Below are 27,500 nucleotides of genomic sequence, written 5' to 3' on the forward strand. Positions count from 1 at the left end.
CTCTCTAACAGCCTCCCTCTCTCTCCTCAGGTGTGACCTGGGCTGCTGCCTGATCCCCTCTCTCTCTCTCTCTCTCTCTCTCCCCTCTCTCTCTCTCTCTCTCTCTCTAACAGCCTCCCTCTCTCTCCTCAGGTGTGACCTGGGCTGCTGCCTGATCCCCTCTCTCTCTCTCCCCCCCCCCCTCTCTCTCCTCTCTCTCTCCCCCCCCTCTCTCCCCCCCCCCTCTCTCTCTCTCTCTAACAGCCTCCCTCTCTCTCCTCAGGTGTGACCTGGGCTGCTGCCTGATCCCCTCTCCCCCCCCTCTCTCCCCCCCCCCCTCCCTCTCTCTCTCTAACAGTCTCCCTCTCTCCCCCCCCCCCCCCCCCTCTCTCTCTCTCTAACAGCCTCCCTCTCTCTCCTCAGGTGTGACCTGGGCTGCTGCCTGATCCCCTGTCTGATCGACGACCTGAAGGATGTCACCCACAGCTGTCCGTACTGCAAGGGCTACATCTACACATACAAGCGCATCTGCTAACCGCCGACGTCCCGCACGCTGACACACATGTATCTGCACATCCCCCCCCCACCCCCCTCTCGCCGCTATGACGAGCCTTTCTCTCCATTTTTTTTTAATTTTATTTAATTTTATTTTTGCTCAGTGTCGTGCAACTTAAGTTTAACCCTCTCTTTTTAACAGTAGACGCGGTCTCACGGTTATTAGTTCGCCCTGTAATTTACTGTACATACCATAAAGAAACAAAAGACATAACAAACATCTCCGCGAACATGTACGACAACGACCTCCGACCCCGGACTCGACAGGAGGAGATCTCCCGCGGAGACGGTTTCCACGGAGACGCGCGGTTTACATCTTCCACCGGAGAAGGTCCTCGGTAACGAGATGACGTCATCGGGTCCATTATGCATCTAGAGAGAGAGAGAGAGAGAGAGAGAGAGAGAGCGAGGAGACGCCTCACTGAAGGAACGCTGTGAACACGTCACTTTAGATACGATCTGTGAAGCTTAATCTTTTGCAAAGAAGCAAAAACTTAACGAAGTCAACAATGACAGGGTCAGTATTTCTTTTCTTTTGTATTTATTTGAAATATTCTTAACCATTTAACATGTTAATATTAAAATCTATGAAGGTCTGTTCATGTCTGATGATTATTATGACTTAATTATTTACGTTCTAACCGTCTGTCCTGTTGTCATGAGCGCTGTATCCCTGAATGTCAATAACCAACTCACCTCGTCGTCCATTAGCTGGGAGTTAGGTTATTGAGCTGATTTAACTGGGAGTTAGGTTATTTAACTGGGAGTTAGGTTATTTAACTGGGAGTTAGGTTATTTAGCTGGTCTTGCTCGCTCAGTCAGGATTGATATGTCCGTTACCGGCTTTTAGTCTTAAATGTTCAGTTATTTCCGCTAGAGCTGTTGCACAACAATCCCCTTTTTGTCTCCATGTATGCAATCTTTTGATAATAAAGTGTTTGCGCATTTGATTGAAACTCGCGTTTCCCATATCCGATTTAATGCGGTCATGACATCGTAATTGTTACGACATAGGTCGACTTTGAGACGTATCTTAGGGAAGAAAAGTCTTCCAGCATCTCTTAGAAACTGCATGTCCGTCAGAAGCTCGTGTCCTGGCTCTGCAGCTAGTTTCCACTTCCTGGTTCTGCAGGCTCCGCCCCCACGCTCAGTAAATCTCCTCCCCCTGACTCTGCAGGCTCCGCCCCCACGCTCAGTAAATCTCCTCCCCCTGACAGGTTTGTTAGCGGTGATGGGAGCGCCCTGCATGACATCACAGCACTCTGCAGGCTCCGCCCCAAGCTCAGTAAATCCCCCCCCCCCAGACTCTGCAGGCTCCGCCCCCACACTCAGTAAATCTCCTCCCCCTGACGGGTCCATTAGCGGTGAGCGCCCTGCATGACATCACTCTGCTGGCCTCCTCACTCACCATATGTCCGGTCTGCCGAGAGTCCGCTGTGTCGGTCCAGCCGCTGACACGCGTCACGTTCTCCTCACCGGCTGTTTTCTTCTGTGCCTGATTTTAATGGCATCGTTTCGGGACATTAAGTGATATGAAAAAAAATAAATAAAAAATAACAACGGCCTCTGGCATTTTCTATGATTCAGAGCGACGTGTTGGAACTAGTCCCAGTGTGGGCCGCGTTCCAATATGAACGCTCCAATGTTCACGGTCAACACTCTTTGCCTGTAGCTCCTGGTGTGGATTAACCCCTTGTGTGGTGTTCAGGTCTGTCGGACCGGTTTTCGTTGTTTACTAAAAAGAGAAATGATACAATTTCTTGGCCTCAGACTCAATGGCCTCATAGACTCATTGTTATGGCTTTGTTTTAAAATCCCAATAATGTTGTGGGTTCACCAGACAAATCATTGGGCGAGTAAAAAAATTAAATAAAACACCACACAAGGGGTAGCGGTAGTTTCCTGAAGCCTCCCGGTTCTCTCCCACCGCAGGTCAGTGAAGCTAACGACTACATCGACTACAACACAAGCAAGTATTTCAGAACCACTTAATGTCCCGAACTCCTAACCGTCCCCTGGAACATCAGTACTACCTTCATAATGTGTCCCCGTGTCCTCCTCCTACTAACCTCCTGACACCACCATCTCATCAGCACTCACACTGCTCTGATGCATGTTAATAAATAACATTGAAAGCGGTTACGGATACTTTACCGTTAACTGCAATAGCTGTAAAAAATTAAATAACCGATAAGGAATATGTTTTAACTAACTGCAAGGGGTATACTTCAATGATACCGTTGCCTGTGACTTCATGCAAGGAAACATTTTGATTCTGTCTGAGATATTGAGTAATACTGGAAGATATGACGGCGTGGTTGAATACTTTGTGTGAAACTTGAGTTAAAGGACTGCATTGAACTTTTAATACAAAAAGTAATGTACTCTTGTTGTGGATAATAGCGCTGGTCTGCATTGCTCTTAAAATATCTGTAATGTATAACTATGTAAATCGAGATTTGTTGGACTGTTGCATACAGGTATACTATTTTATCAATAAAAATCAGAACATGATTGTGAATTTCCATTAAAATGGATCTTTTAATAATTGTCTGAAAATGAGGAATGACTCCCAGCGAACCCAGTGACTGTTGAGCAAGGCAGCGTCTCGGAAGCACAGGAGCTGATATACACACCAGACAACAAGGTGTAGAAGTGTCTACAGCACATGTTTAACTAGCTCTACATTCTGACTGGTGTAGGGCTGTGGTCAGTAGCATGGGTCTGCCAGTCCCTCCGCTAAGAAATACAACCTTTTTAAGCAAATATGTGCTTAAAACAAGTTAAATAATTTGCCAGAGCAGTAAGAAAATCTGGCTTGACAAGATTTCTTGGAATAAGTATATATATATAAAAAATAAAATAAAAATATCTAGGGTTCTCTCTCCTGATTGGATAAAGTGGGAAGAGATACCAGGACATGTATTTACTGCAGAGCGGAGGGACTGAGACCCTGGCTGTTGGAATGTAGAGCTGTTTAACACTTATTTTAACAAAACAAATACCACTTTCAGAAGTTCCAGCACCTTTAAATCATTTTCAAAAGCTACCAAAAATATAGGCTGTGAGGGCGATGTGGGGGCCAGGGAGGAGGTTCCTCAAGGCTGTGAGAGCCAGGGAGGAGGTGGGAGCCAGGGAGGAGGTGGGGGCCAGGGAGGAGGCTCTATAAGAAGTCTGTGGTACAGAACCCCCCCCTGGATTGTGGCGTCAGGAACCAGAGCCGTTTAGAAGCAGCTCTGCCTGGAAGCGGGCGACGTGGTCGTCAGTCCCTCCAGTGATGTCCACATTGGATATCGCAGCACTTGTAGAACGTGGTCATGGGCTCGTCGGCCGACCTGGTCTGAATCTGCATGAAGTACGCCCGCAGGTGGCCACACTTGGGACAGGTTTCTGGAAGCACAAAGAAAAAGAATGTAAACCATGACGTCTTACCGTGCAGTTTCAGAAAACAAATCAAATATCAGCTTTCAAACAAAAGAAAGATAATACAACATGAAGAAAAGGTCAAAGGATGAGACGCTGGCTTCGTGTCTAACTGGCTGTTCTGTTACTCATCTGTAGAGGAACCACGATCACCTGGAGTAGAGTCCAAGTTTCAAGTTACTTTCATTGTTGTCATAGTAAAATACAGAATATGTTTCCATGAAATGCTTTTTTTCCTGTATGAGCCCCTGAGAGAGTGCTAGATAAAATAGATAAAAAAAGTATAAAAATAGAAAAAGTCAAGAGTACGTAAACAAAAAGTGTTCAGTCAATCAATATACATATATACACAATACAGAGTAAAAAAAAAGTAACAGTGAGGTACAATGCAGAAATGGGATGAGGTACAACTAACTTAGGGTAAGGTGCAATGAGGTATGAATTGTAGTGCAAATCTCTTTACTAATAAATATAAAGTGTGTTAAAGTGTCTAAAGTCGGTGTTAAGGTGAGTGTTTGTTTAAAGTGAGTGTGTGCGTGTGGATGTGAGTGATGTGAGTGTATTTGATGGGGTGTTACATCGTGTTATTGTTCGTTGAGCAACCTGATGGCCTGGGGATAGAAGCTCCTTCTGAGTCTCTCTGTGCCGGCCATGAGACTCCGGTAGCGCTTGCCTGACCGCAGCAGTTCAAAGAGGCAGTTGTTTTTGGGTGACTAGAGTCCTCGTTCTCCGCTGCTCCAGAATAAAGAGAACACCTCACCTGGAGTAGAGTCCTCGTTCTCCCTGCTCCAGAATAAAGAGAACACCTCACCTGGAGTAGAGTCCTCGTTCTCCGCTGCTCCAGAATAAAGAGAACACCTCACCTGGAGTAGAGTCCTCGTTCTCCGCTGCTCCAGAATAAAGAGAACGCCTCACCTGGACTAGAGTCCTCGTTCTCCGCTGCTCCAGAATAAAGAGAACGCCTCACCTGGACTAGAGTCCTCGTTCTCCGCTGCTCCAGAATAAAGAGAACACCTCACCTGGAGTAGAGTCCTCGTTCTCCGCTGCTCCAGAATAAAGAGAACGCCTCACCTGGAGTAGAGTCCTCGTTCTCCGCTGCTCCAGAATAAAGAGAACACCTCACCTGGACTAGAGTCCACGTTCTCCGCTGCTCCAGAATAAAGAGAACACCTCACCTGGACTAGAGTCCACGTTCTCCGCTGCTCCAGAATAAAGAGAACACCTCACCTGGACTAGAGTCCTCGTTCTCCGCTGCTCCAGAATAAAGAGAACACCTCACCTGGAGTAGAGTCCACGTTCTCCCAGGCAGCCGCTCCACCGAGGACGTCGTCCACCTCCTTCAGTTTGGGATACATCCTGTTGTTCACCTGTGATGGAGACAGTGTCAGAGGATCACTTCCTGTCTGTGATGGAGACAGTGTGTCAGATGATCACTTCCTGTCTGTGATGGAGACAGTGTGTCAGATGATCACTTCCTGTCTGTGATGGAGACAGTGTGTCAGATGATCACTTCCTGTCTGTGATGGAGACAGTAGGCGTGTTCGAGATGGGATAGGCGGACGCAGATCTGCGCAGGTTTTACTACGGCCTCGCCAAGCGCGTTGCATGACGGTTAGAATGTTGTCCGACTTGCTCTGAAAATCTGACGAGACGAGGCGTGGAACTCTCGCGGGAGCGAGCCGCGCGCAGCCTTCAGAGCGAGGCTCCACAGTACCTCTCACCTGGCTGCTCCCGGCTGGGAAGCGACTTGCTACGGTCGCGCAAAGCGCCTATTGGCTCAGAAAAGTTGTCAGTCACCAGCCAGGGAGTTATGAGACGTTTGATTGATTGATTGATTGAAAACTTTATTATGTTATGCGTTATCATCATATCATCATGATAAACTTCAAGCTGTCAGACACACACATACACACATGCGTCGTCTGTTTTGCCTCAATACTGTATATATAATTCTGTTTTGCCTCAATATACACAGTATACATATATATTGATGCAAAACAGAATTATTCAGCAGTGTGTTGTGTGTGCATGCGGCCAGGAGCGCGCAACAAGATGGTATACATTATGGTGTATATATGAATAGTATATTCCACTATAGCAGTATATGGTGTGCTGTACATTTGAATCTGATCTAATTTTGCACGCCATCGCATTATAATGAGCTGGACAGGTGTGTAATGTGTGTGTGGTGACGTGAAAGCGTATCTGCCGCGCGAGACTAGGCGAGAGGCTCTCGTGAAATCGGCAGTGTCCGCCCTCTTAACTCCTCCCCCGGCTTCACTCGGCTACTCTCGTCTACTAGTCGAGGCAAACCGAAATCCATCTCGAACAAGCCTAGTGTGTCAGAGGATCACTTCCTGTCTGTGATGGAGACAGTGTGTCGGATGATCACTTCCTGTCTGTGATGGAGACAGTGTGTCAGATGATCACTTCCTGTCTGTGATGGAGACAGACAGTGTGTCAGATGATCACTTCCTGTCTGTGATGGAGACAGTGTGTCAGATGATCACTTCCTGTCTGTGATGGAGACAGTGTGTCAGATGATCACTTCCTGTCTGTGATGGAGACAGTGTGTCAGATGATCACTTCCTGTCTGTGATGGAGACAGACAGTGTGTCAGATGATCACTTCCTGTCTCGTCTAGAGCTCTGGCCTCCAACACAGCCATAGAAACGTGCACTTCAATCAAGTGTTCCTTAATGGTCCCCTTGGGGAGCGTCAGGTGTCATAGCAGCATTGTACAGGTAGGATAGGTAATAATAATAAGAGCATAGTAATAATGATTTTTTTTGTTGAAATCTTTATTTCGAACATGTAAATACAAACAATATAAAACAAAAACAAATCATTGATCTCTAGCAATGAAAAAAAAGAGAACATAACTCAATTTACATGTTCGAAAAGGAGTAGGAAGAAGTATACACTTATTTAATCCTACCCCTTTTCCACTACTCAAAATGTATGCAATTCCTCCAGACCACCTCCTAGCTGAGACTCAGCCCCCCATAAATGGCATGATTAGTGGATTATTATATATATATGTTTTCAATTCATCAGGCAAATAAAGGCCAGAGTTTAGGAGCCCTGCTGTGGTTAGTTCTCCAACGTAGTTTATTATGAGCGTTGTCACGTCAGAACTGAAATGACTTTGATTGATTGATTGAAAAGTTTATTAACAGATTGCAGAATGGGTACAGTACAGTACAGCTCAATACATACAATTGTTAAGGGGATGCAGACCAGAGAAAGACTTTCGTCTTGTTTACATCAGGGTCCCCCATTTTCAATTCATCATAACATATATGACACACACGACATACAGATAGACAGTACTGCTACATCTATACATTTATGACATACCAGATTTACAAATACAGTACTGTTTGTGATACAAAAAGAGTCCAGAAAAAAGAGTGTATACATTTGAGGAAGAAACTGTACATTGGAGGAGGTAAGACAGACATGACAATATGAAACATAATTAAATGGTCCGTGTCAGTGATATAATAATATAATAGGGTGATTGATTGATTGACAGACCTTCCTGGTGATGTTGTGGACGTAGGGACACGTGTTGCAGGCGAACCGGAGGCACTTCTGTCCCTCCTCCACGATCAGCACGTTCCCGCACGTCGGACAGAACATAAGCATGTTGTTGTTGAACTGTTCTCTCTAGCTACAACATTAATAACGTTTAATGCCAGTAACGTGAAAGGGTTTATTATCGAGACAACATCCCTCTCTGGTCGAAGATCCCAAACAGACGGGGTGCTGCTTCTTTACGTGTCCGATGTGAAACAAACGACACACAGCGGCAGGACAACGATTGCCATATAGCTGAAAATAACATAGTATATTTATATGATAATAATTTTTTTTATAAATCTGTTTCATAATCAACAAAAAAAACTACAACACACTTCGGATAAAGTTGTAAGATGGTGGTTTTCTTTACTTGCAGAACCTTTGCTTCTGCGCTGCGGTTTCCCGTCGGTTCGTAATGGCCAACGTACCGGATGTTATTGTTGTTGAAGCTGGGACCCACTTTCTCTAACACAACTGCTGTGTTAACTGGGCTTATTCTGACAAAACTGCCGTGTTTTATTGTCATGGTTTAATTAATTAACTATTGAATGATGTTCTGCAACTGAAGGCAAGTGTTTAATCATATTAATGAGTTCACCTCGATGTGCTACAAGTGATGTGTTTTACTACACAACTAGAAATGGGGGACCCTGGTGGAAACAAGACGAAAGTCTTTCTCTGGTCTGCATCCCCTTAACAATTGTATGTATTGAGATGTACTGTACTGTACCCATTCTGCAATCTGTTAATAAACTTTTCAATCAATCAATCAATCAAAACACGGATGATAAACAGCTCACTCTGTATTTGTAAATCTGGTATGTCATAAATGTATAGATGTAGCAGTACTGTCTATCTGTATGTCATGTATGTCATATATGTTATGATGAATTGAAAATGGGGGACCCTGATGTAAACAAGACGAAAGTCTTTCTCTGGTCTGCATCCCCTTGAATGAATGAATGAATGAAAACTTTATTAACAGATTGCAGAATGGGTACAATACAGTACGGCTCAATACATACAATTGTTAAGGGGATGCAGACCTGAGAAAGACGTTTGTCTTGTTTCCATCAGGGTCCCCCATTTTCAATTCATATAGACATTTATGACATACACAACATACATGACATTTATGGCATAGGGACATACATGTATTTAGTACTGATACATTTGTGACATAAACGGTATTCAAATATACAGTACTGTTACCCCTAGATCCTGACACAGTATATACATATGATGGGGAGGGGACTGTACCTTAGGAGGGGGTGGGCGGGTGGGAGAGAAATATACATACGGCGGGGAGGGAATATATACATGCGGTGGGGAGGAGACTGTCTATTAGGAGGTGGTGGGGGTTTTGGGCATTTACGGTGGCCAGTTTCGAATTGCAGCCTCCCGTAGGTGCTCTTTAAGAGCGGTTTTGAATGTGGGCAGGGATTCACATTCCTTTACAGCTTTGGGTAGGGCGTTCCACATTGTTGTGGCATAATTGCGAAACGTGTTTAGTCCCTTGTTTGAGCCGAATCTGGGTTTTACATGATTTGTTGAGCTTCCTCTGGTGTAGTGGTTGTGGTATTCACTGACCTTTGGGAAGTATTTTGACATGTACATGGGTACCTTGGTCGTGTAGTGTATCTTGTAGACCAGGCCCATTGCAAGTTGCTGTACTCTGTCGTCTACTCTAAGCCATCCTAGGTTGTCAAAGTGGGCAGGGGTGAGGTGGGTTCTGGGGTTCAGGTCAAGTAGTAGTCTGACCAGTTTGTTTTGTGATGTTTGTAATTTTGTTTTAAGCGCCTTTGAGGTGCTTTGGTACCATGAGGTGCAAGCATAGTTGTAGTACCCTTGAATGAGTGCTCCTGCCAGAGTCTTCAGGGTATTCTTGTTTACCAGAGAGGAGATCCGGTACAAGAATCTAGTTCGTTGGTTGACTTTTTTTTATTACATTGGATGCCATTTTGTCACAGGAAAGATTAGCCTCTAGGATGGAACCCAGGTAGGTAATTTCATCTTTCCTTGTGACAATATTGTCACCCACTGTAACCGAGAAGCCGTCGGTCTTGCTGAGTTTGTTAGTTGAACCGAAGAGAATGGACTCTGTTTTGCCCATGTGTAATGATAGTTTGTTATCAGCGAGCCATATGCAGATTTTGCCTAGTTCCGAGCTGAGGTTTTTTTTTTGTGTGTATTGAGCTGTACTGTATTGTATTGTACCCATTCTGCAATCTGTTAATAAAGTTATCAATCAATCATTCATTCACAGTAGAACTGCACGATGGAGCAGCCTCAGTCCCCTCGAGGTGAGATGGAGTCTGTAGCGTTAAAGGAAGACGATCTGGATCAAGATGTGGGGAAGTCTGACCTAACAGAGGAGGGGGGTGCGTCACCTGATGAAGAGGAGGAGGAGGAGGAGGTGGACGACGAGGCCTTGCCCCACTCAGAAATATTGGACATTTTTGAAGAGGGTCTTGCTCGTCTTGTGCAGGATCCGTTACTCTGTGATCTTCCAATTCAGGTTGGTGATGATGATGATGATGATGATGATGATGATGATGATCTCTGTCATGCACTTGTCCTAATAAACTAACCTACACTGTAGCACTCAACACTTTGATGAACATTGTTACTCAGCTGATAGAGTTGTGCCCTTCCTTCCTGATGACTTGTCGTACAGAACTTGTAAGTCGCTTTGGATAAAAGCGTTTCAGCTAAATGACTAAATGTAAATGTAAATGTAGTAGTAGTAGTAGTAGTAGTAGTAGTAGTAGTAGTATTAGTAGTAGTAGTAGAAGCAGAGCATGTGAGTGGAGCGGGCGAGAAATCCGCTCTTCGCTCTAGACGGCACGTTCCGCTCTCTTTCGCTCATGTTGGCCCCGCCCCCCAAGTCGCTCACCGCTCTGCTTCATTTGCGCAGAAGCGCTCCCCGCTCCACAGTTCGCTAATGTGTAACTCTGTCTGTCTGTGTGTGTTTTATGTGTCTCTAATGTGTAACTCTGTCTGTGTGTGTGTGTTTTATGTGTCTCTAATGTGTAACTCTGTCTGTGTGTGTGTGTTTTATGTGTCTCTAATGTGTAACTCTGTCTGTCTGTGTGTGTTTTATGTGTCTCTAATGTGTAACTCTGTCTGTGTGTGTGTGTTTTATGTGTCTCTAATGTGTAACTCTGTCTGTGTGTGTGTGTTTTATGTGTCTCTAATGTGTAACTCTGTCTGTCTGTGTGTGTTTTATGTGTCTCTAATGTGTAACTCTGTCTGTCTGTGTGTGTTTTATGTGTCTCTAATGTGTAACTCTGTCTGTCTGTGTGTGTTTTATGTGTCTCTAATGTGTAACTCTGTCTGTCTGTGTGTGTTTTATGTGTCTCTAATGTGTAACTCTGTCTGTCTGTGTGTGTTTTATGTGTCTCTAATGTGTAACTCTGTCTGTCTGTGTGTGTTTTATGTGTCTCTAATGTGTAACTCTGTCTGTCTGTCTGTGTGTGTTTTATGTGTCTCTAATGTGTAACTCTGTCTGTCTGTGTGTGTTTTATGTGTCTCTAATGTGTAACTCTGTCTGTCTGTTTGTGTTTTATGTGTCTCTAATGTGTAACTCTGTCTGTCTGTTTGTGTTTTATGTGTCTCTAATGTGTAACTCTGTCTGTCTGTTTGTGTTTTATGTGTCTCTAATGTGTAACTGTCTGTGTGTGTGTTTTATGTGTCTCTAATGTGTAACTCTGTCTGTCTGTGTGTGTTTTATGTGTCTCTAATGTGTAACTCTGTCTGTCTGTGTGTTTTATGTGTCTCTAATGTGTAACTCTGTCTGTCTGTGTGTGTTTTATGTGTCTCTAATGTGTAACTCTGTCTGTCTGTGTGTGTTTTATGTGTCTCTAATGTGTAACTCTGTCTGTCTGTGTGTGTTTTATGTGTCTCTAATGTGTAACTCTGTCTGTCTGTGTGTGTTTTATGTGTCTCTAATGTGTAACTCTGTCTGTCTGTTTGTGTTTTATGTGTCTCTAATGTGTAACTCTGTCTGTGTGTGTGTGTTTTATGTGTCTCTAATGTGTAACTCTGTCTGTCTGTGTGTGTTTTATGTGTCTCTAATGTGTAACTCTGTCTGCCTGTGTGTGTTTTATGTGTCTCTAATGTGTAACTCTGTCTGTCTGTGTGTGTTTTATGTGTCTCTAATGTGTAACTCTGTCTGTCTGTGTGTTTTATGTGTCTCTAATGTGTAACTCTGTCTGCCTGTGTGTGTTTTATGTGTCTCTAATGTGTAACTCTGTCTGTCTGTGTGTGTTTTATGTGTCTCTAATGTGTAACTCTGTCTGTCTGTGTGTGTTTTATGTGTCTCTAATGTGTAACTCTGTCTGTCTGTGTGTGTTTTATGTGTCTCTACTGTGTAACTCTGTCTGTCTGTTTGTGTTTTATGTGTCTCTACTGTGTAACTCTGTCTGTCTGTTTGTGTTTTATGTGTCTCTAATGTGTAACTCTGTCTGTCTGTGTGTGTTTTATGTGTCTCTAATGTGTAACTCTGTCTGCCTGTGTGTGTGTTTTATGTGTCTCTAATGTGTAACTCTGTCTGCCTGTGTGTGTTTTATGTGTCTCTAATGTGTAACTCTGTCTGTCTGTGTGTGTTTTATGTGTCTCTAATGTGTAACTCTGTCTGCCTGTGTGTGTGTTTTATGTGTCTCTAATGTGTAACTCTGTCTGCCTGTGTGTGTTTTATGCTAGTTGACTTGTCTTCTGGCTTCTTGTGTTGATTTTCCTTTACCTTGGTGGACAATAAAGTTATATTTAATTAAATTCAATAAATTGTGCTTTCTAGTATGAAGTCATCAGGGAATATAATGTGTATAATGTGAACCACAGCGAGTGTAGAGAAACTGCAGGATCCTAAACATCATCACACCGTGTCCCTGTTCAGGTCACGCTGGAGGAGGTGAACTCCCAGATCGCGCTGGAGTACGGCCAGGCCATGACTGTGAAGGTGCTGAAGGCGGACGGGGAAGCCATGCGTGAGTTGTTTCACATTATTCTGCTCCCGAGTTATTTTATTCAAGACTCATCGAGCTCACGTCCTGCACACAGACACGCATCGGCACCAATAAACACTGTTTATCTTTCTCATATTCTTATATTCAGAGTTAATTATATTGTTTACACTGTTGTTCATTTTACTCATATTTTTTATATTCTGAGTTAATTATATTGTTTACACTGTTGTTCATTTTACTCATATTTTTATATTCTGTATTACGGTAATTATATTGTTTACACTGTTCATTTTACTCATATTATTATGTTCAGAGTTAATTATATTGTTTACACTGTTTATTTGACTCATATTCTTATATTCTGAGTTAATTATATTGTTTACACTGTTTATTTGACTCATATTATTATATTCAGAGTTAATTATATTGTTTACACTGTTCATTTGACTCATATTCTTATGTTCTGAGTTAATTATATTGTTTACACTGTTTATTTTCTTCATATTTTTATATTCAGATCTAACTGTATTGCCTATACTTATGTCTTTCTACTATCACCCTGCCCATACCTGTGCCCCCCCTCCCCATGCTGCTATGACGCCCGAATTTCCCCAAGAGGATCAATAAAGGAATATATTACCTTATCTTATCTTATCTTATCCTTTCAGGTGTACAAGCTCACATATGAGGTTATGATTCAGAACTGAACCATGAGCTGATTACGTCACATTGGCTGTTGGCCATTAAACGCAAACTGGTAGAATTATGAGATAGAATCCAGAGGAGAAAAGATTCCAAAAAGCTCACTCATGAAAGGGTTAATATTAGGGATGTCCGATATTGGCATAAAAATGTAATATCGGTATCGGTTTTCACATTTTTCTTTTTACATTTATTTAACCTTTAGTTACCCAGGCAAGCAAGTAAGAACAAATTATTATTTTATTTATTGTCAAAGTATGCATAATGTTGTGTTAATTCCACAACAAGAGATATGTAATGTTAATTACCTGAAATTATTCCGTTTTTTGGGGGGGGGGGGGACCCTGCATATATCGGTATCGGTTGATATCGGTATCGGAAATTAAGAGTTGGACAATATCGGTATCGGTAAAAAAGCCAATATCGAGCATCCCTAATCATTTAATAATTAACTTTATTTCTATAGCACCTTTCATACAAGAATTGCAGCTCAAAGTGCTTCACAGCAGTAAAAAAAATAATAAAAAAAAACGGACTTAAAATTAGAACAAAATTCCTAATGAGTTGTGAGAAACTGTCTCTGTCTCTCTCCTCCTCAGCCATCGTGGTGCAGCAGAACGCTACGGTCCTGAAACTGTCTCTGTCTCTCTCCTCCTCAGCCATCGTGGTGCAGCAGAACGCTACGGTCCTGAAACTGTCTCTGTCTCTCTCCTCCTCAGCCATCGTGGTGCAGCAGAACGCTACGGTCCTGAAACTGTCTCTGTCTCTCTCCTCCTCCTCAGCCATGGTGGTGCAGCAGAACACTACGGTCCTGAAACTGTCTCTGTCTCTCTCTCCTCCTCAGCCATCGTGGTGCAGCAGAACGCTACGGTCCTGAAACTGTCTCTGTCTCTCTCCTCCTCCTCAGCCATCGTGGTGCAGCAGAACACTACGGTCCTGAAACTGTCTCTGTCTCTCTCCTCCTCAGCCATCGTGGTGCAGCAGAACGCTACGGTCCTGAAACTGTCTCTGTCTCTCTCCTCCTCAGCCATCGTGGTGCAGCAGAACACTACGGTCCTGAAACTGTCTCTGTCTCTCTCCTCCTCCTCAGCCATCGTGGTGCAGCAGAACGCTACGGTCCTGAAACTGTCTCTGTCTCTCTCCTCCTCAGCCATCGTGGTGCAGCAGCAGAACACTACGGTCCTGAAACTGTCTCTGTCTCTCTCCTCCTCAGCCATCGTGGTGCAGCAGAACGCTACGGTCCTGAAACTGTCTCTGTCTCTCTCCTCCTCAGCCATCGTGGTGCAGCAGAACGCTACGGTCCTGGAACTGTCTCTGTCTCTCTCCTCCTCAGCCATCGTGGTGCAGCAGAACGCTACGGTCCTGAAACTGTCTCTGTCTCTCCTCCTCCTCAGCCATCGTGGTGCAGCAGAACGCTACGGTCCTGAAACTGTCTCTGTCTCTCTCCTCCTCCTCAGCCATCGTGGTGCAGCAGAACGCCACAGTCCTGGACCTGAAGAAGGCCGTCCAGAGATTCATGGAACTGAAACAGCAGCGAGAAGGAGGGGTGAAACACGTCAGCTGGTAAGCATGCACGCTCACACACACACACACACACACACACACACACACACACACACACATAGAGATGCAATGGTATGAACATTTCACATCAGGTGGAACGGTTGCATAGTTTTCAGCACTGTTGCCTCACAGCAAGAAGGTCCTGGGTTCAAACCCCCAGCAGGGGGCCTTTCTGTGTGGAGTTTGCGTGGGTTTGCGTGGGTCTCCTCCTGGTACTCTGGTCTCCTCCAGGTACTCTGGTCTCCTCCTGGTACTCCAGTCTCCTCCTGGTACTCTGGTCTCATCCGGTCTCCTCCTGGTACTCCGGTCTCCTCCTGGTACTCCGGTCTCCTCCTGGTACTCCGGTCTCCTCCTGGTACTCCGGTCTCCTCCTGGTACTCCGGTCTCCTCCTGGTACTCCGGTCTCCTCCTGGTACTCCGGTCTCCTCCTGGTACTCTGGTCTCCTCCTGGTACTCCGGTCTCCTCCTGGTACTCCGGTCTCCTCCTGGTACTCCGGTCTCCTCCTGGTACTCCGGTCTCCTCCTGGTACTCAGGTCTCCTCCTGGTACTCCGGTCTCCTCCTGGTACTCCGGTCTCCTCCTGGTACTCCGGTCTCCTCCTGGTACTCCGGTCTCCTCCTGGTACTCCGGTCTCCTCCTGGTACTCCGGTCTCCTCCTGGTACTCTGGTCTCCTCCTGGTACTCCGGTCTCCTCCTGGTACTCTGGTCTCCTCCTGGTACTCTGGTCTCCTCCTGGTACTCCGGTCTCCTCCTGGTACTCCGGTCTCCTCCTGGTACTCCGGTCTCCTCCTGGTACTCCGGTCTCCTCCTGGTACTCTGGTCTCCTCCTGGTCCTCCGGTCTCCTCCTGGTACTCCGGTCTCCTCCTGGTACTCCGGTCTCCTCCTGGTACTCCGGCCTCCCCCCACACTGAAAAGGGACGACAGTGGCTCAAGAGAGGCAGAGCAGTCCTCTGGTCATCTGAAGGTTCCGGCTCCTCCTAGCAGTGTGTCAAAGTGTCGTTGAGCAAGACACCAACTGCTCCCGATGAGCAGGCTGGCACCTTGCAGGGTAGGGCTGGGTCCCGATGAGCAGGTTGGCACCTTGCAGGGTAGGGCTGGGTACCGATGAGCAGGTTGGCACCTTGCAGGGTAGGGCTGGGTACTGATGAGCAGGTTGGCACCTTGCAGGGTAGGGCTGGGTACCGATGAGCAGGTTGGCACCTTGCAGGGTAGGGCTGGGTACTGATGAGCAGGCTGGCACCTTGCAGGGTAGGGCTGGGTACTGATGAGCAGGCTGGCACCTTGCAGGGTAGGGCTGGGTACTGATGAGCAGGCTGGCACCTTGCAGGGTAGGGCTGGGTACTGATGAGCAGGTTGGCACCTTGCAGGGTAGGGCTGGGTACTGATGAGCAGGCTGGCACCTTGCAGGGTAGGGCTGGGTACTGATGAGCAGGCTGGCACCTTGTATGGTAGGGCTGGGTACTGATGAGCAGGCTGGCACCTTGCAGGGTAGGGCTGGGTACTGATGAGCAGGCTGGCACCTTGTATGGTAGGGCTGGGTACTGATGAGCAGGCTGGCACCTTGTATGGTAGGGCTGGGTACTGATGAGCAGGCTGGCACCTTGTATGGTAGGGCTGGGTACTGATGAGCAGGCTGGCACCTTGTATGGTAGGGCTGGGTACTGATGAGCAGGCTGGCACCTTGCAGGGTAGGGCTGGGTACTGATGAGCAGGCTGGCACCTTGCAGGGTAGGGCTGGGTACTGATGAGCAGGCTGGCACCTTGCAGGGTAGGGCTGGGTACCGATGAGCAGGTTGGCACCTTGCAGGGTAGGGCTGGGTACTGATGAGCAGGCTGGCACCTTGCAGGGTAGGGCTGGGTACCGATGAGCAGGCTGGCACCTTGCAGGGTAGGGCTGGGTACTGATGAGCAGGCTGGCACCTTGCAGGGTAGGGCTGGGTACCGATCAGAACCGATACCGGTACCTGTACCCTTTCCTGGACTTCGTTATCTGGACCAACGGTACCTTTCTTCGGTACTTACCTCAACATTGTTATTTATTTAGAGCATTTTGTTACCACACAAAATAAATAGCATAATCATCATATTATGTTTGTAAATGTTTAAATATCAACATTATCTGGCCATCCTCTGTAAATATGATCAAACTCCTCTGACCTTTTTCTTTCCAAAGACCCAAGAGATGGGATGGGACAGTAATATATATATATATATTTGTGGAAAAGGCTCCCTCTTGTCTAGCATATTAATAATAATAATAAATTCAAAAAAAAAATTGTATCTACTTTTTCTCCCCATTTTCTATTTTTCTCCCATCCCAATTTCGTATTATCCAATTCTCCCCTCCCCTGTCTCGAACGTTGCTAGACCATGCCTCCCACTGGTCGGCTGCAATGTGGACCAAGCCTTGCATCACGTGTCCGGTACACGAGGAGGCAGCCGTCGCATCTTTTCACCTGCACAGCGCGATCTCTCAGTGGCGAGGAGTAACGCGTGGGAGGCTCACGCTGCCCCCGATACTTCCTGATTCTGCTGTACAGGCGCACCAACCGACCTGTAGGAGTCGCTGTCCACAACGTCCGATCCCCACCCACCGGCTTTCCCACCCCCTAATACTGCCAATTGTATTAGTATGAACGACCAGCCAAGCCGGAAGCAACGCAGAGAGCTGGGCTCGAACCCAGCATATCCTGCGTTAGTGGCGAGCGCCTTGCCCACTGCGCCACTTAGCCGCCAATAAATTCAATTTGTTACGCATTTTATATTTGTGACAATCTCAAAAGTGCTACAGGAGATAAAGATAAAAAATTAAATGAATAAAAACAATTCAAATTAATAGAACAACCAATGAAATGGAAGAAACATACAGATCAAAATAAAATTAAAAAAATTTAAATAAAAGAATAATTCAGGCAATTATTATACACTCTTATACTAAACATGTAAAGGTACCGAAACTTGGTACCGATTGGTGTACCGTGTTCAGTACCCAACCCCATTGCAACCCTCTGCCGTCGGTGTGTGAGTGTGTGAGTGAATGAGTGAGACATGAGCTGTAAAGCGCTTTGAATAAAAGCTGCTATATAATGCCGTCCATTTACCAGAAGACACGCATGCTAGATATTAGGGCTGACCCCTATTAATCGATTAGTCGACTAATCGGTCGAAAGGAGCCGTAGTCGACTGGCCAACCTCTTAGTCGAATATAATAAAAAAAAAAAAATTATCATTCTTTCCAAAAGAAAAGAGGCCTAGAAGCGTGACTAACGCTAACGGCACGCATACCAGAGGCTAACTGCCTAAGAAAACAGGCACAGAGGCACTGAAAGAGGATGTCACCCATCTAATGAACACACTAGACTAGACAAATATCAAGATGTATCCATCAGTGGACCAATTGCATGCTTTTGCAGAGGACAAGAAGCCTTCAGTCGACTCCTTCAGACATTAAGCACCCCCACAGCCCAAATGGAATGATACAAAAAAAAAAGTTTAAAAATATTATACTATACTATAATATTATACTTGCGACCAATAGTCGACTAAAGGGCACATTTTGGCCAATCCTAGTCGACCATCCAAATCCTTAGTCGGGGACAGCCCTACTAGATATATAACACTCTGCCGTTGACCAAAAGTAGGGCCCTGTGTCCTGTATGTATTTATCGTGGGGAGGTGGCAGGGGGGCGTGTGATGTTCCATGTTGATGTCCCAGTGGTTAACTAACATGCTGTACTGCAAACCATCACCACCAACCAAGTTTCAAGTTCAAGTTTCAAGTTTCTTTAATAGTTGTCATACAGAAGTACAGAATACTTTTGTACAAAATGCTTCTTACTGTTGCGCTCCAGAGACTGTGCATGACAAGATAAGTATGAAATAAAAACATAGTAAAAATTAGAAGAAAAAAAAGGTCACAGTGTTCAGTTTAGACATATGTACAATGTTCGTAGACGTAGTTACCATACAATATACAATACTGTGTGCAGTGTACTAATATACAATACTATATAGTGCAAGGCATAAATGGATGAGGTGCAGTTTAGGTACAATTCACAGTAGGTGTACGAGTTGTAGTGCAAATCCTTTATCAATAAATATAAAGTGTAAGTGTGTTTGTGTGATCTAAAGTGTGGAGAGTGGGTGCTGCAGTGTGTTGTTTGTTTGAGTGAGTGTGTGTGTGCGTGTGGGTGTGTGTGCTGTGTGCATTTGATGGTTGTTGCATAGTGATTATTGTTCGTTTAGCGATTATTGTTCGTTTAGCAGCCTGATGGCCTGGGGATAGAAGCTCCTTCTGAGTCTTTCTGTGCTCGCCATAAGACTCCGGTATCGCTTGCCTGACGGCAGCAGTTCAAAGAGGCAGTTGTTCGGGTGGCTCGAGTCCTTAATAATTCTCTTAGCCTTCCCCTTGCACCGCTTGTTGTAAATGTTCTGGAGGGTGGGAAGCCCCCCTCTAATTGTGCGTTCGGCTGAACGTGTCACTCTTTGTAGTCTGCTACGGTCTTGTGCAGTGCTATTCCCAAACCAGGAGGTGATGTTGCCGGTCAGGATGCTCTCTATTGTACATGAGTAGAAGTTCCTAAGGATCTTCTGACTGACTTGGAACTTCCTTAGGCGCCTGAGGAAGTAGAGGCGTTGTCGTGCCTTCTTCACAACACTGTCAATGTGTGTGGTCCATGTCAGGTCCTCGGATATGTGGGCTCCGAGGTACTTGAAACTGTTCACTCTCTCAACTGGTGCCCCGTCGATGCTGAGGGGGCTGTAGTCCTTGACCCCCGACCTCCTGAAGTCCACAATCATCTCTTTTGTTTTGCTGACGTTCAGGGAGAGGCAGTTCTCCTGACACCACTGTGACAGGTTCTCTACCTCTTCCAGGTAGGCCCTTTCGTCGTTGGCAGAGATCAGGCCCACCACTACTGTGTCATCAGCAAATTTGATGATGGTGTTGTTGTTCCGCTGTGCTACGCAGTCATGTGTGTACAGGGAGTAGAGGAGGGGGCTCAGAACACAGCCCTGGGGGGCCCCTATGTTGAGCGTGATGGATGAGGAGGTGCAGTTGCCGGCTCTTACCACCTGGGGTCTGCCCGTCAGGAAGTCCAGGACCCACTGGCACAGGTCATAGTTCAAGCCCAGGTCCCTGAGCTTGGCTATGAGTTTGGAGGGGACTATGGTATTGAATGCTGAGCTGTAGTCGATGAACAGCATTCTCACATAGTTCCCCTTCCTCTTGTCCAGATGTGATGCTGCTGTGTGCAGCACATGGGCTATGGCGTCCTCCGTGGACCTGTTGGGGCGATATGCAAATTGCAGAGGGTCCAGGTTGATGGGGAGGGAGGAACAGATGTAGCCCTTCACTAGCTTCTCAAAGCACTTCATGGCTATGGAGGTGAGGGCTACAGGGCGGTAGTCGTTGAGGCAAGCGGGCGTAGATTTTTTGGGTACAGGGATGATGGTGGACTTCTTCAGACAGGTGGGGATGACGGCCTGTTCCAAGGACAGGTTGAAGATGTCAGTGAATACCGGGGCCAGTTGGTCGGCACAGACTTTTAGGACGCGGCCGGGGATGCCGTCCGGTCCTGCTGCCTTCCTGATATCCACTTTTTTAAAGATCCGTCTCACCTCATGCTCTGTTACCCTGAACACTGAGTCTCCATCAGCAGACCCCCCCCCCCCCATTGCCGTGGTTTGTAGGCTGGTGTTGTTATTCACAGCCTCAAACCTCGCATAGAAGGAGTTGAGATCATTTGCTAAGGAGATGTCACTGTTCAGTTTGAGGGGGGTTCCTTTGTAGTCTGTCATTGTTCTGAGGCCCTGCCACATGCCTCTAGAGTCAGCCTGTTCAAACTGAAGTTCAACTTTATCCCTGTAACGCCGTTTTGCCTCTATTACTGCTCTCCTGACGTTGTATCTTGCCATCTTGTGTTCTTCCATGTTGCCTGTCACCAGCCCGGTGTTGTATGCTGATGTGCGCACTTTCAGAGCCTCACGGACGGATTTGTCTACCCAGGGCTTTTGATTTGGGTAGATATTAATTTTGGTGGTGGGGATTATTACTTCTACCTGAGTACAGACATAGTCAATCACCGTTTCGGTGTATTCGTTAATATTGGCTGTGTTATCACGGAATACACTCCATTCTGTGCTTCCCAGCACTGCTTGGAGTGACTCCACTGACGTCACGGCCCAACGCTTAACCTCTCGCGAGACCACCGGCGTTCGCTTGAGACTCTGTTTGTACTTAGGCAAAAGAAAAATTGCTGCGTGATCGCTTTTACCGAATGGACTAAGAGCCTGTGACTTGTACCCATTCTTAAATTGCGAGTATACATGGTCTAATATGTTCTAAAGCGGCGACGCTGCACGATCTACGGAGACGCGGAAATGACAGCTACCAAATCCATCGTGCGTAATGAGTATAAACAAACTGGATATTAGGACAGTGTGTGTGTGTGTGTCCCATCTCAGATGAGGTCAGAGGAGTTTGATAGTATTTTCTGAGGATGGCCAGATAATGTTGATATTTAAACTTACAAAATAATTATACAGAGAGAAGCTTCAGCAAGTAGAACGCTGCTGACCGACAAGAGAGAATCCCTCACTGAGGAAAACACAAAGGCCTAACCATCATGTATCACAACGGTGATGTCAGCCAGAGATGGGGAGCAGCATGAACCTTTAAAGGACATCTCTTTGAAATAAATTACATTTGATTTTTTTTCTGATTTATTTTAAACAAATTATTATTTTGTATTATTTTTAACAATTTAATTATTATTTAGTTATTGCACTGTGCTGGCAGTTGAACTGCATTGAACTGCACACAAAAATGCCTTGAACTGCACTGGCGCGGTTGTACGGCAGATGTACTGTTTTTAAAGTTAGTTAAAAACATAATTTTGTATAGTTTTTCTTTTGGTTAAACTTAAATCCAAAGGATAAAATATTAAAAAAAAAACAGAAAAAACGAGAAATCCGAAAACAGGAACATTTAAAACCATCAGTTGTTAAAATGTGCTGGAAGAACCAAGTTTTATATTGAAAAATATATGCAGTGACCCCCCCCCACGCACAATTTACATAAATACAAACAAGTCATACACACACAATCTATATCATGTAAAATATGATTGATTGTTGGCTCTACTCCTCTTTTACAGGAGATATGTCTGGAGAACGTTTCATCTAATATTCCAAGGGGAGAAGCTTGAAGACGACAAGATGAGGCTCAAAGAGTAAGACGACTCTTCTGTTGTTAACTGTGCTGCTTGTTTGCTTGTTTTATTTAGATCTCCATTATCTCCATTTTTCTTTTTCTTTTTTGATCCACTTTTTCTCCCATCCCAATTCCGCTGTGCCAATTCTCCCTTCCCCTGTCTTGAACGTTGCTCGCATATGCCACCCACTGGCCGGTTGTAGGGAGGATAGAAGCCTTGCATCACGTGTCCCCTCCGGTACACGAGGAGGCAGCCTGCCACATCTTTTCACCTGCCAGCGTGGACTCTCATTGGCGAGGTGTAACGTGTGGGAGGCTCACACTGCCCCCGCCATTTCCTGTCTCTGCTGTGCAGGCGTCCCCCAACCAACCTGTAGGAGTCGCTGTCCACAACGTCCAGATTACCACCCATCGACTTCTACCCGCTGACTCTGCCAATTGAGTTAGTATGACGGCCGGCCCAAGCCGGAGGCAACGCCGACATCCGGAGTCGAACGTTGGTGACGAGCGCAATGTCCGCTGCGCCACCCAGCCGCCAAAAACATTACCTCCATTTTTCTTAGATTTTTGGAATTTGTGAATCGATTCGTATGTGAATTGACCCCTAATAGCAACAGTAACTAAGGAAGGAAGGACCTGAAGGCATTTAGCAAAAGGTGAATTGACCCCGCCCTCTTTTCTTCATCCTCCAATCACAACCGTCGCTTCTCTGTTTTTATTTTTGTCAGAGGGAAACAACAGTTTTGATTGGAGGATCAAGAAAAGAGGGCGCGGTTTGAGGTCAACAGTTTGACTCCGTGAACCACATTTAGTTATTTTCTTCATTGTGTTTCCAGCTACGGGATCAGGAACCGAGACGAGGTCACCTTCATGAAGAGACGCAGGAAGAAGTGAAACATGACAGAAAACACCAACACCTTTATTACAGTTTGAGGCCCTAATGAAGTGAAACCATGACAGAAAACACCAACACCTTTATTACAGTTAGAGCCTAATGAAGTGAAACCATGACAGAAAACACCAACACCTTTATTACAGTTAGAGCCTAATGAAGTGAAACCATGACAGAAAACACCAACACCTTTATTACAGTTAGAGCCTAATGAAGTGAAACCATGACAGAAAACACCAACACCTTTATTACAGTTAGAGCCTAATGAAGTGAAACCATGACAGAAAACACCAACACCTTTATTACAGTTAGAGCCTAATGAAGTGAAACCATGACAGAAAACACCAACACCTTTATTACAGTTAGAGCCTAATGAAATGAAACCATGACAGAAAACACCAACACCTTTATTACAGTTAGAGCCTAATGAAATGAAACCATGACAGAAAACACCAACACCTTTATTACAGTTAGTCTAATGAAATGAAACCATGACAGAAAACTCCAACACCTTTATTACAGTTTGAGCTTTTTCAAACACCCATATTGACGTCTCAAAGAGACTACGTGTATATAGGCTAAACGGATTTGGAATTCCAGATTTTAAGCCCCAATTCTCTTAATTTTTTTTACTTAAATTATTTGTATTCAATTTTGAAGTACCATAAATGTAAATGTGAATTAAAAAAAAGCAGCGTTATTGCATTTTGCGTGCGTGGTTCATTTGAGGATTCACATTAGCGAGAGTACATTTATTTACACCTCGTTTAAATGTAAATCAGCACGCTTTGAATATACCGTGTTCCTGATGGCCGACAGACGAGGGCTTTGTTTCCTGGTGTGAGCCAGCGTGAAGCCTGACGCATCATCCCCGTCACGCCACCGACCCCGACGCTGCGAGCGGCCGGCCAGCAACACGGGGTAAATATCTTCTCCTCAGAGGAAATACATAGTAAATGGTGCATTTATATAGCAGCTTTTATCCAAAGCACACAAATCATTTGTTCCTCACATTTTTACCCAGTCACTCACACCGACGGCGGAGGCGACCGTGCGAGGTTAAGTGTCTTGTTCAAGGACACTTCGACAAGCTACCCGGGAGGAGTGGGAATCGAACCAGGAACCTACGGATGACCAGACGACTGCTCTACCTCCTGAGCCACTGTCGCCCCCCCCCCAAGTTGTAACTTGGATGCCACCTATGATGAATTGAAAATGGGGGACCCTGATGTAAACAAGACGAAAGTCTTTCTCTGGTCTGCATCCCCTTAACAATTGTATGTATTGAACTGTACTGTACCCATTCTGCAATCTTAATAAACTTTTCAATCAATCAATCAATCAAACCTTGTTAAAAGAGTTTGTTGTGATGTTATTTTCTTTTCAACACTTAAGCTACAAGGTGAATTCTACTCCTGTTCTCACTGATGGAGACGGGAGGTTGGAATATATCACCTTGTTTTCAGACGTCAGGTTTCTGGCTGCAGGTGTGTTTCTGAGGCGGAGGAAGCAGGTAAACACGGTTCTCCTCCGACGTTATTTCCTGGTTTATTTGAATGTGATATTCAGGATTCTGCAGCGACATTAGATTCAGCGCAAGTACAGTACAACGAAACCAGAATGCAAATGTAACGGTAAAGTGCAATAGTAATATACAATGTACACGTTATAAAATAATGAATTGGTACTACTGAGTTGTAGTGTGTGTGTGTATAGTCTGTCATACCAGTCTGTGTGTGTATATATAATATATATATATATATATATATATATATATATATATATATATATATATATATATATATATATTAGTCTATGTCAGGGGTTCTCACTTTTTTATAACACAACCCCATTTTATTTAGGATTTCTTTTGGCGACCCCACACTTAATGCGTAATTTCAATGTGGAATTAAGGAATATCAAAATAAAAGCACACATTGTTGAACTAATCATGCATATTTATTAGAACATTTTATTACAGCACTAAGTTATCAATACACATTTATAAAATGAGGTATATTTAGCCAAAATATGTTGCCAGAACATAAAAAAAAATTGTATTAACTTTTATTTGCCACCTATACCCACGACCCCACTTTGGGTCGCAACCCGTAGTTTGAGAGCCGCTGGTCTATGTCATACCAGTCTGTGTGTATATACTGTATATATATATATATTAGGGCTGTCAAAGTTAATGCTTTAACTTTGGAGATAAATTTAAATTATTTAAAGCGTTAAATTATTTGTATCTAGATTAATCTATGGAGTGAAAAATGTTCAACGTTCTGAACTTTCAGCAGTATTTACATTTAGTCATTTAGCTGAAACGCTTTTATCCAAAGCGACTTACAAGTTCTGTACGACAAGCCATCAGGAAGGAAGGGCACGACTCTATCAGCTGAGCAACCATGTTCATCAAAGTGTTGAGTGTTACAGTGTAGGTTAGTTTATTAGGACAAGTGCATGACAGTAAGGTTCGTTAGGGTTAGGTCTTTAAAAAAAAAAAATCAGATAATGGTTGAAGAAGTGCGTCTTTAGTCGACGGCGAAAGATTGGACGGGATTCAGCTGTCCTAACTGGGGTGGGTAGTTCATTCCACCATTGTGGGGCAAGGACTGAGAATAGGCGACTTCTCTTTGATGACCCTCCCGGAGCTCGGATAGGAGTAGGTCTGAGGCGGCCAGAAGATGCAGAGCGTAGGGGTCTTGAGGGTGTGTAGTTAGAGACCATTGACCGGAGGTAGGCGGGAGCGGTTCCCTTTGCCGCACGGTATGCTAGGTCGAGGGCCTTGAAGCGGATACGTGCAGCAATGGGGAGCCAGTATCTTTGCTTGTTCTTTTTTTGCATGGACTCATGCACCTTTTTGAAAATCATCTGACATGAATATGGAACACATTTTTGTTGTTAATATGATTTATATTACTGGTAGTTCATACAAGACATTATCGTCCTAATCTGCACTGTAACATAGGCCTGGGTTGTTTTTGTTTCTGTTAGCGCCGCGGATATAAGAAAGAGGTCTAGCTGAGTCAATGTTGATGGTTTTGTTGAACATTTGTATTTCACAGGAGAGAAACTGTATTCAAAGATAGCTATTAAAATAGTCTTCGAATCTAAATATACTTTCTTTGTGTTGATTTTACATTAATTCCATGATTTTGCGAACGGTGCTCTTTTAGAATGGTGTACCAGACGTAGGGAATGGGATGGGTACCGAATTCGGTACGTTTGAGGCACCGAACCGAAACACGTCGGTACTACCGAGTATCGAATCAAGTGAGAAACCAAAAAAAAAAAAAATCTTTTTTATTTATTTTTTTTTTCATGTCAACGTTCACACGCACAATATATGCTTACCTAGGATTTGACTTGATTCAACAACAAAGCAGTCGGAGCAATGACAAGCCGAAAACTGTCAAAATTGTAGTTATTTGAAGTTTGGATTTTTTTTTTACGACTGAGGTAGGTAAATAAAATTTCTTGAGACTAAAGTACTGAAAAAAGGTACCGTTGGGTACCGGTACCGGTATCGGTTCAAATGTGAAAGGTACCCATCCCTGAGTGGGTGAGTGGTGACGGAGTGATCTCACTATTCACTGAACTTGTTCCATCATTCATTCCAAACATGGCCCCAAAAAAAATTCCCAGTTTTGGGAACGGAGTGAGTTTTGTGGTCAACGTTTGGCTGCAGAGAGACTTGGCGCTGCCTGCTGCCAGCTGGACGGGACTCGCTTCATGTTGACATGCTGTACTGGGGAGGCTGGAGACAACACAGTGTTTTAGTGAAGCTTGGAGGCAAGTTTAACCCTTTCACTGCCACACGACAGAAGGTTAACCCTTTATAGACGGTTTGCCGTGTGGCAGTGAAAGGGTTAACCGTCTGTATTGTCGCAGTGAAAGGGTTAACCGTTTTGGTAGTGCGGCAGTGAAAGGGTTAATGCACTCATGATGACACAATGAGACCACAAGGCCAAAAACACAAGAATCATAATAATAATAATAATCATAATAATAATGAAAAACAAACAAACAAAAAGGTGGCCTTGGGGATGAAACTGATATTTAATAGATTAGCAAGGAACTCGAATGCTCCAAAAAATACGATGTTTAAAAATATGTGCCGTAGAGGATTATTGAAACAAATGTTGATGAAACAAAATCATGATGAATTGAAAATGGGGGACCCTGATATAAACAAGATGAAAGTCTTTCTCTGGTCTGCATCCCCTTAACAATTGTGTGTATTGAGCCGTACTGTATTGTACCCATTCTGCAATCTGTTAATACAGTTTTCAATCAATCAATCAATCAATCAATCAATGTTCATGGCACTTTGAGGTGTTGTTTACACTGTAACTGCTGTATGTAGTCATGGCCACAGGGGGGCAGTGTAGTCTTCCTCACGAGGTAGAATTCATCTGGCGGTTCCATATCTGGGACACTGAACTTGATACGTTGTTACATTAAGAAGAAGAATCGTTTCATCAACTCTGTCCCACATCGTGCCAACTATGGCGATGGAGGAATGTGATGATTATAGTTAGTATTTATTTATTGAAAGACAATCCTGAGTCCTGACGACCCCCTGTCCATCCACAGCCCACCAGCCCCCCTTCCCCT

The 27,500-nt window shown here is 44.6% G+C and overlaps 4 protein-coding genes across 7 annotated transcripts in view; 3 read left to right on the forward strand and 1 right to left on the reverse strand.

Moving 5' to 3' along the window:
- cdip1 (cell death-inducing p53 target 1) overlaps positions 1-1,130 on the forward strand; it is a 29,845-nt gene extending 28,715 nt beyond the window's left edge. Inside the window, exon 6 of the mRNA XM_084329971.1 lies at positions 403-1,130. Within this exon, the coding sequence (XP_084186097.1) occupies positions 403-514 (112 nt within the window). The 3' untranslated portion in view covers positions 515-1,130. The remainder of the gene's footprint in view (positions 1-402) is intronic.
- nprl3 (NPR3-like, GATOR1 complex subunit) overlaps positions 1-27,500 on the forward strand; it is a 285,213-nt gene that overhangs the window by 177,151 nt on the left and 80,562 nt on the right. The window lies entirely within an intron of this gene.
- polr3k (polymerase (RNA) III (DNA directed) polypeptide K) lies at positions 3,100-7,710 on the reverse strand. The gene is made up of 3 exons (XM_084329972.1): positions 7,498-7,710; positions 5,237-5,324; positions 3,100-3,924 (listed from the first exon to the last, which is right to left on the reverse strand). The coding sequence occupies exons 1-3, from the start codon at positions 7,606-7,608 to the stop codon at positions 3,797-3,799; spliced, it is 327 nt and encodes a 108-aa protein (XP_084186098.1). The 5' UTR covers positions 7,609-7,710; the 3' UTR covers positions 3,100-3,796.
- Positions 7,980-22,960, forward strand: snrnp25 (small nuclear ribonucleoprotein 25). The gene is made up of 6 exons (XM_084329999.1): positions 7,980-8,110; positions 9,809-10,060; positions 12,440-12,530; positions 14,669-14,774; positions 21,933-22,007; positions 22,825-22,960. Exons 2-6 carry the CDS (start codon positions 9,821-9,823, stop codon positions 22,880-22,882), a joined length of 570 nt encoding a protein of 189 aa, XP_084186125.1. The 5' UTR covers positions 7,980-8,110; positions 9,809-9,820; the 3' UTR covers positions 22,883-22,960.

The sequence above is a fragment of the Notolepis coatsorum genome, assembly GCF_963971535.1.
Source record: "Notolepis coatsorum genome assembly, chromosome: 14".
NCBI classification, from domain to species: Eukaryota; Metazoa; Chordata; class Actinopteri; order Aulopiformes; family Paralepididae; genus Notolepis; species Notolepis coatsorum.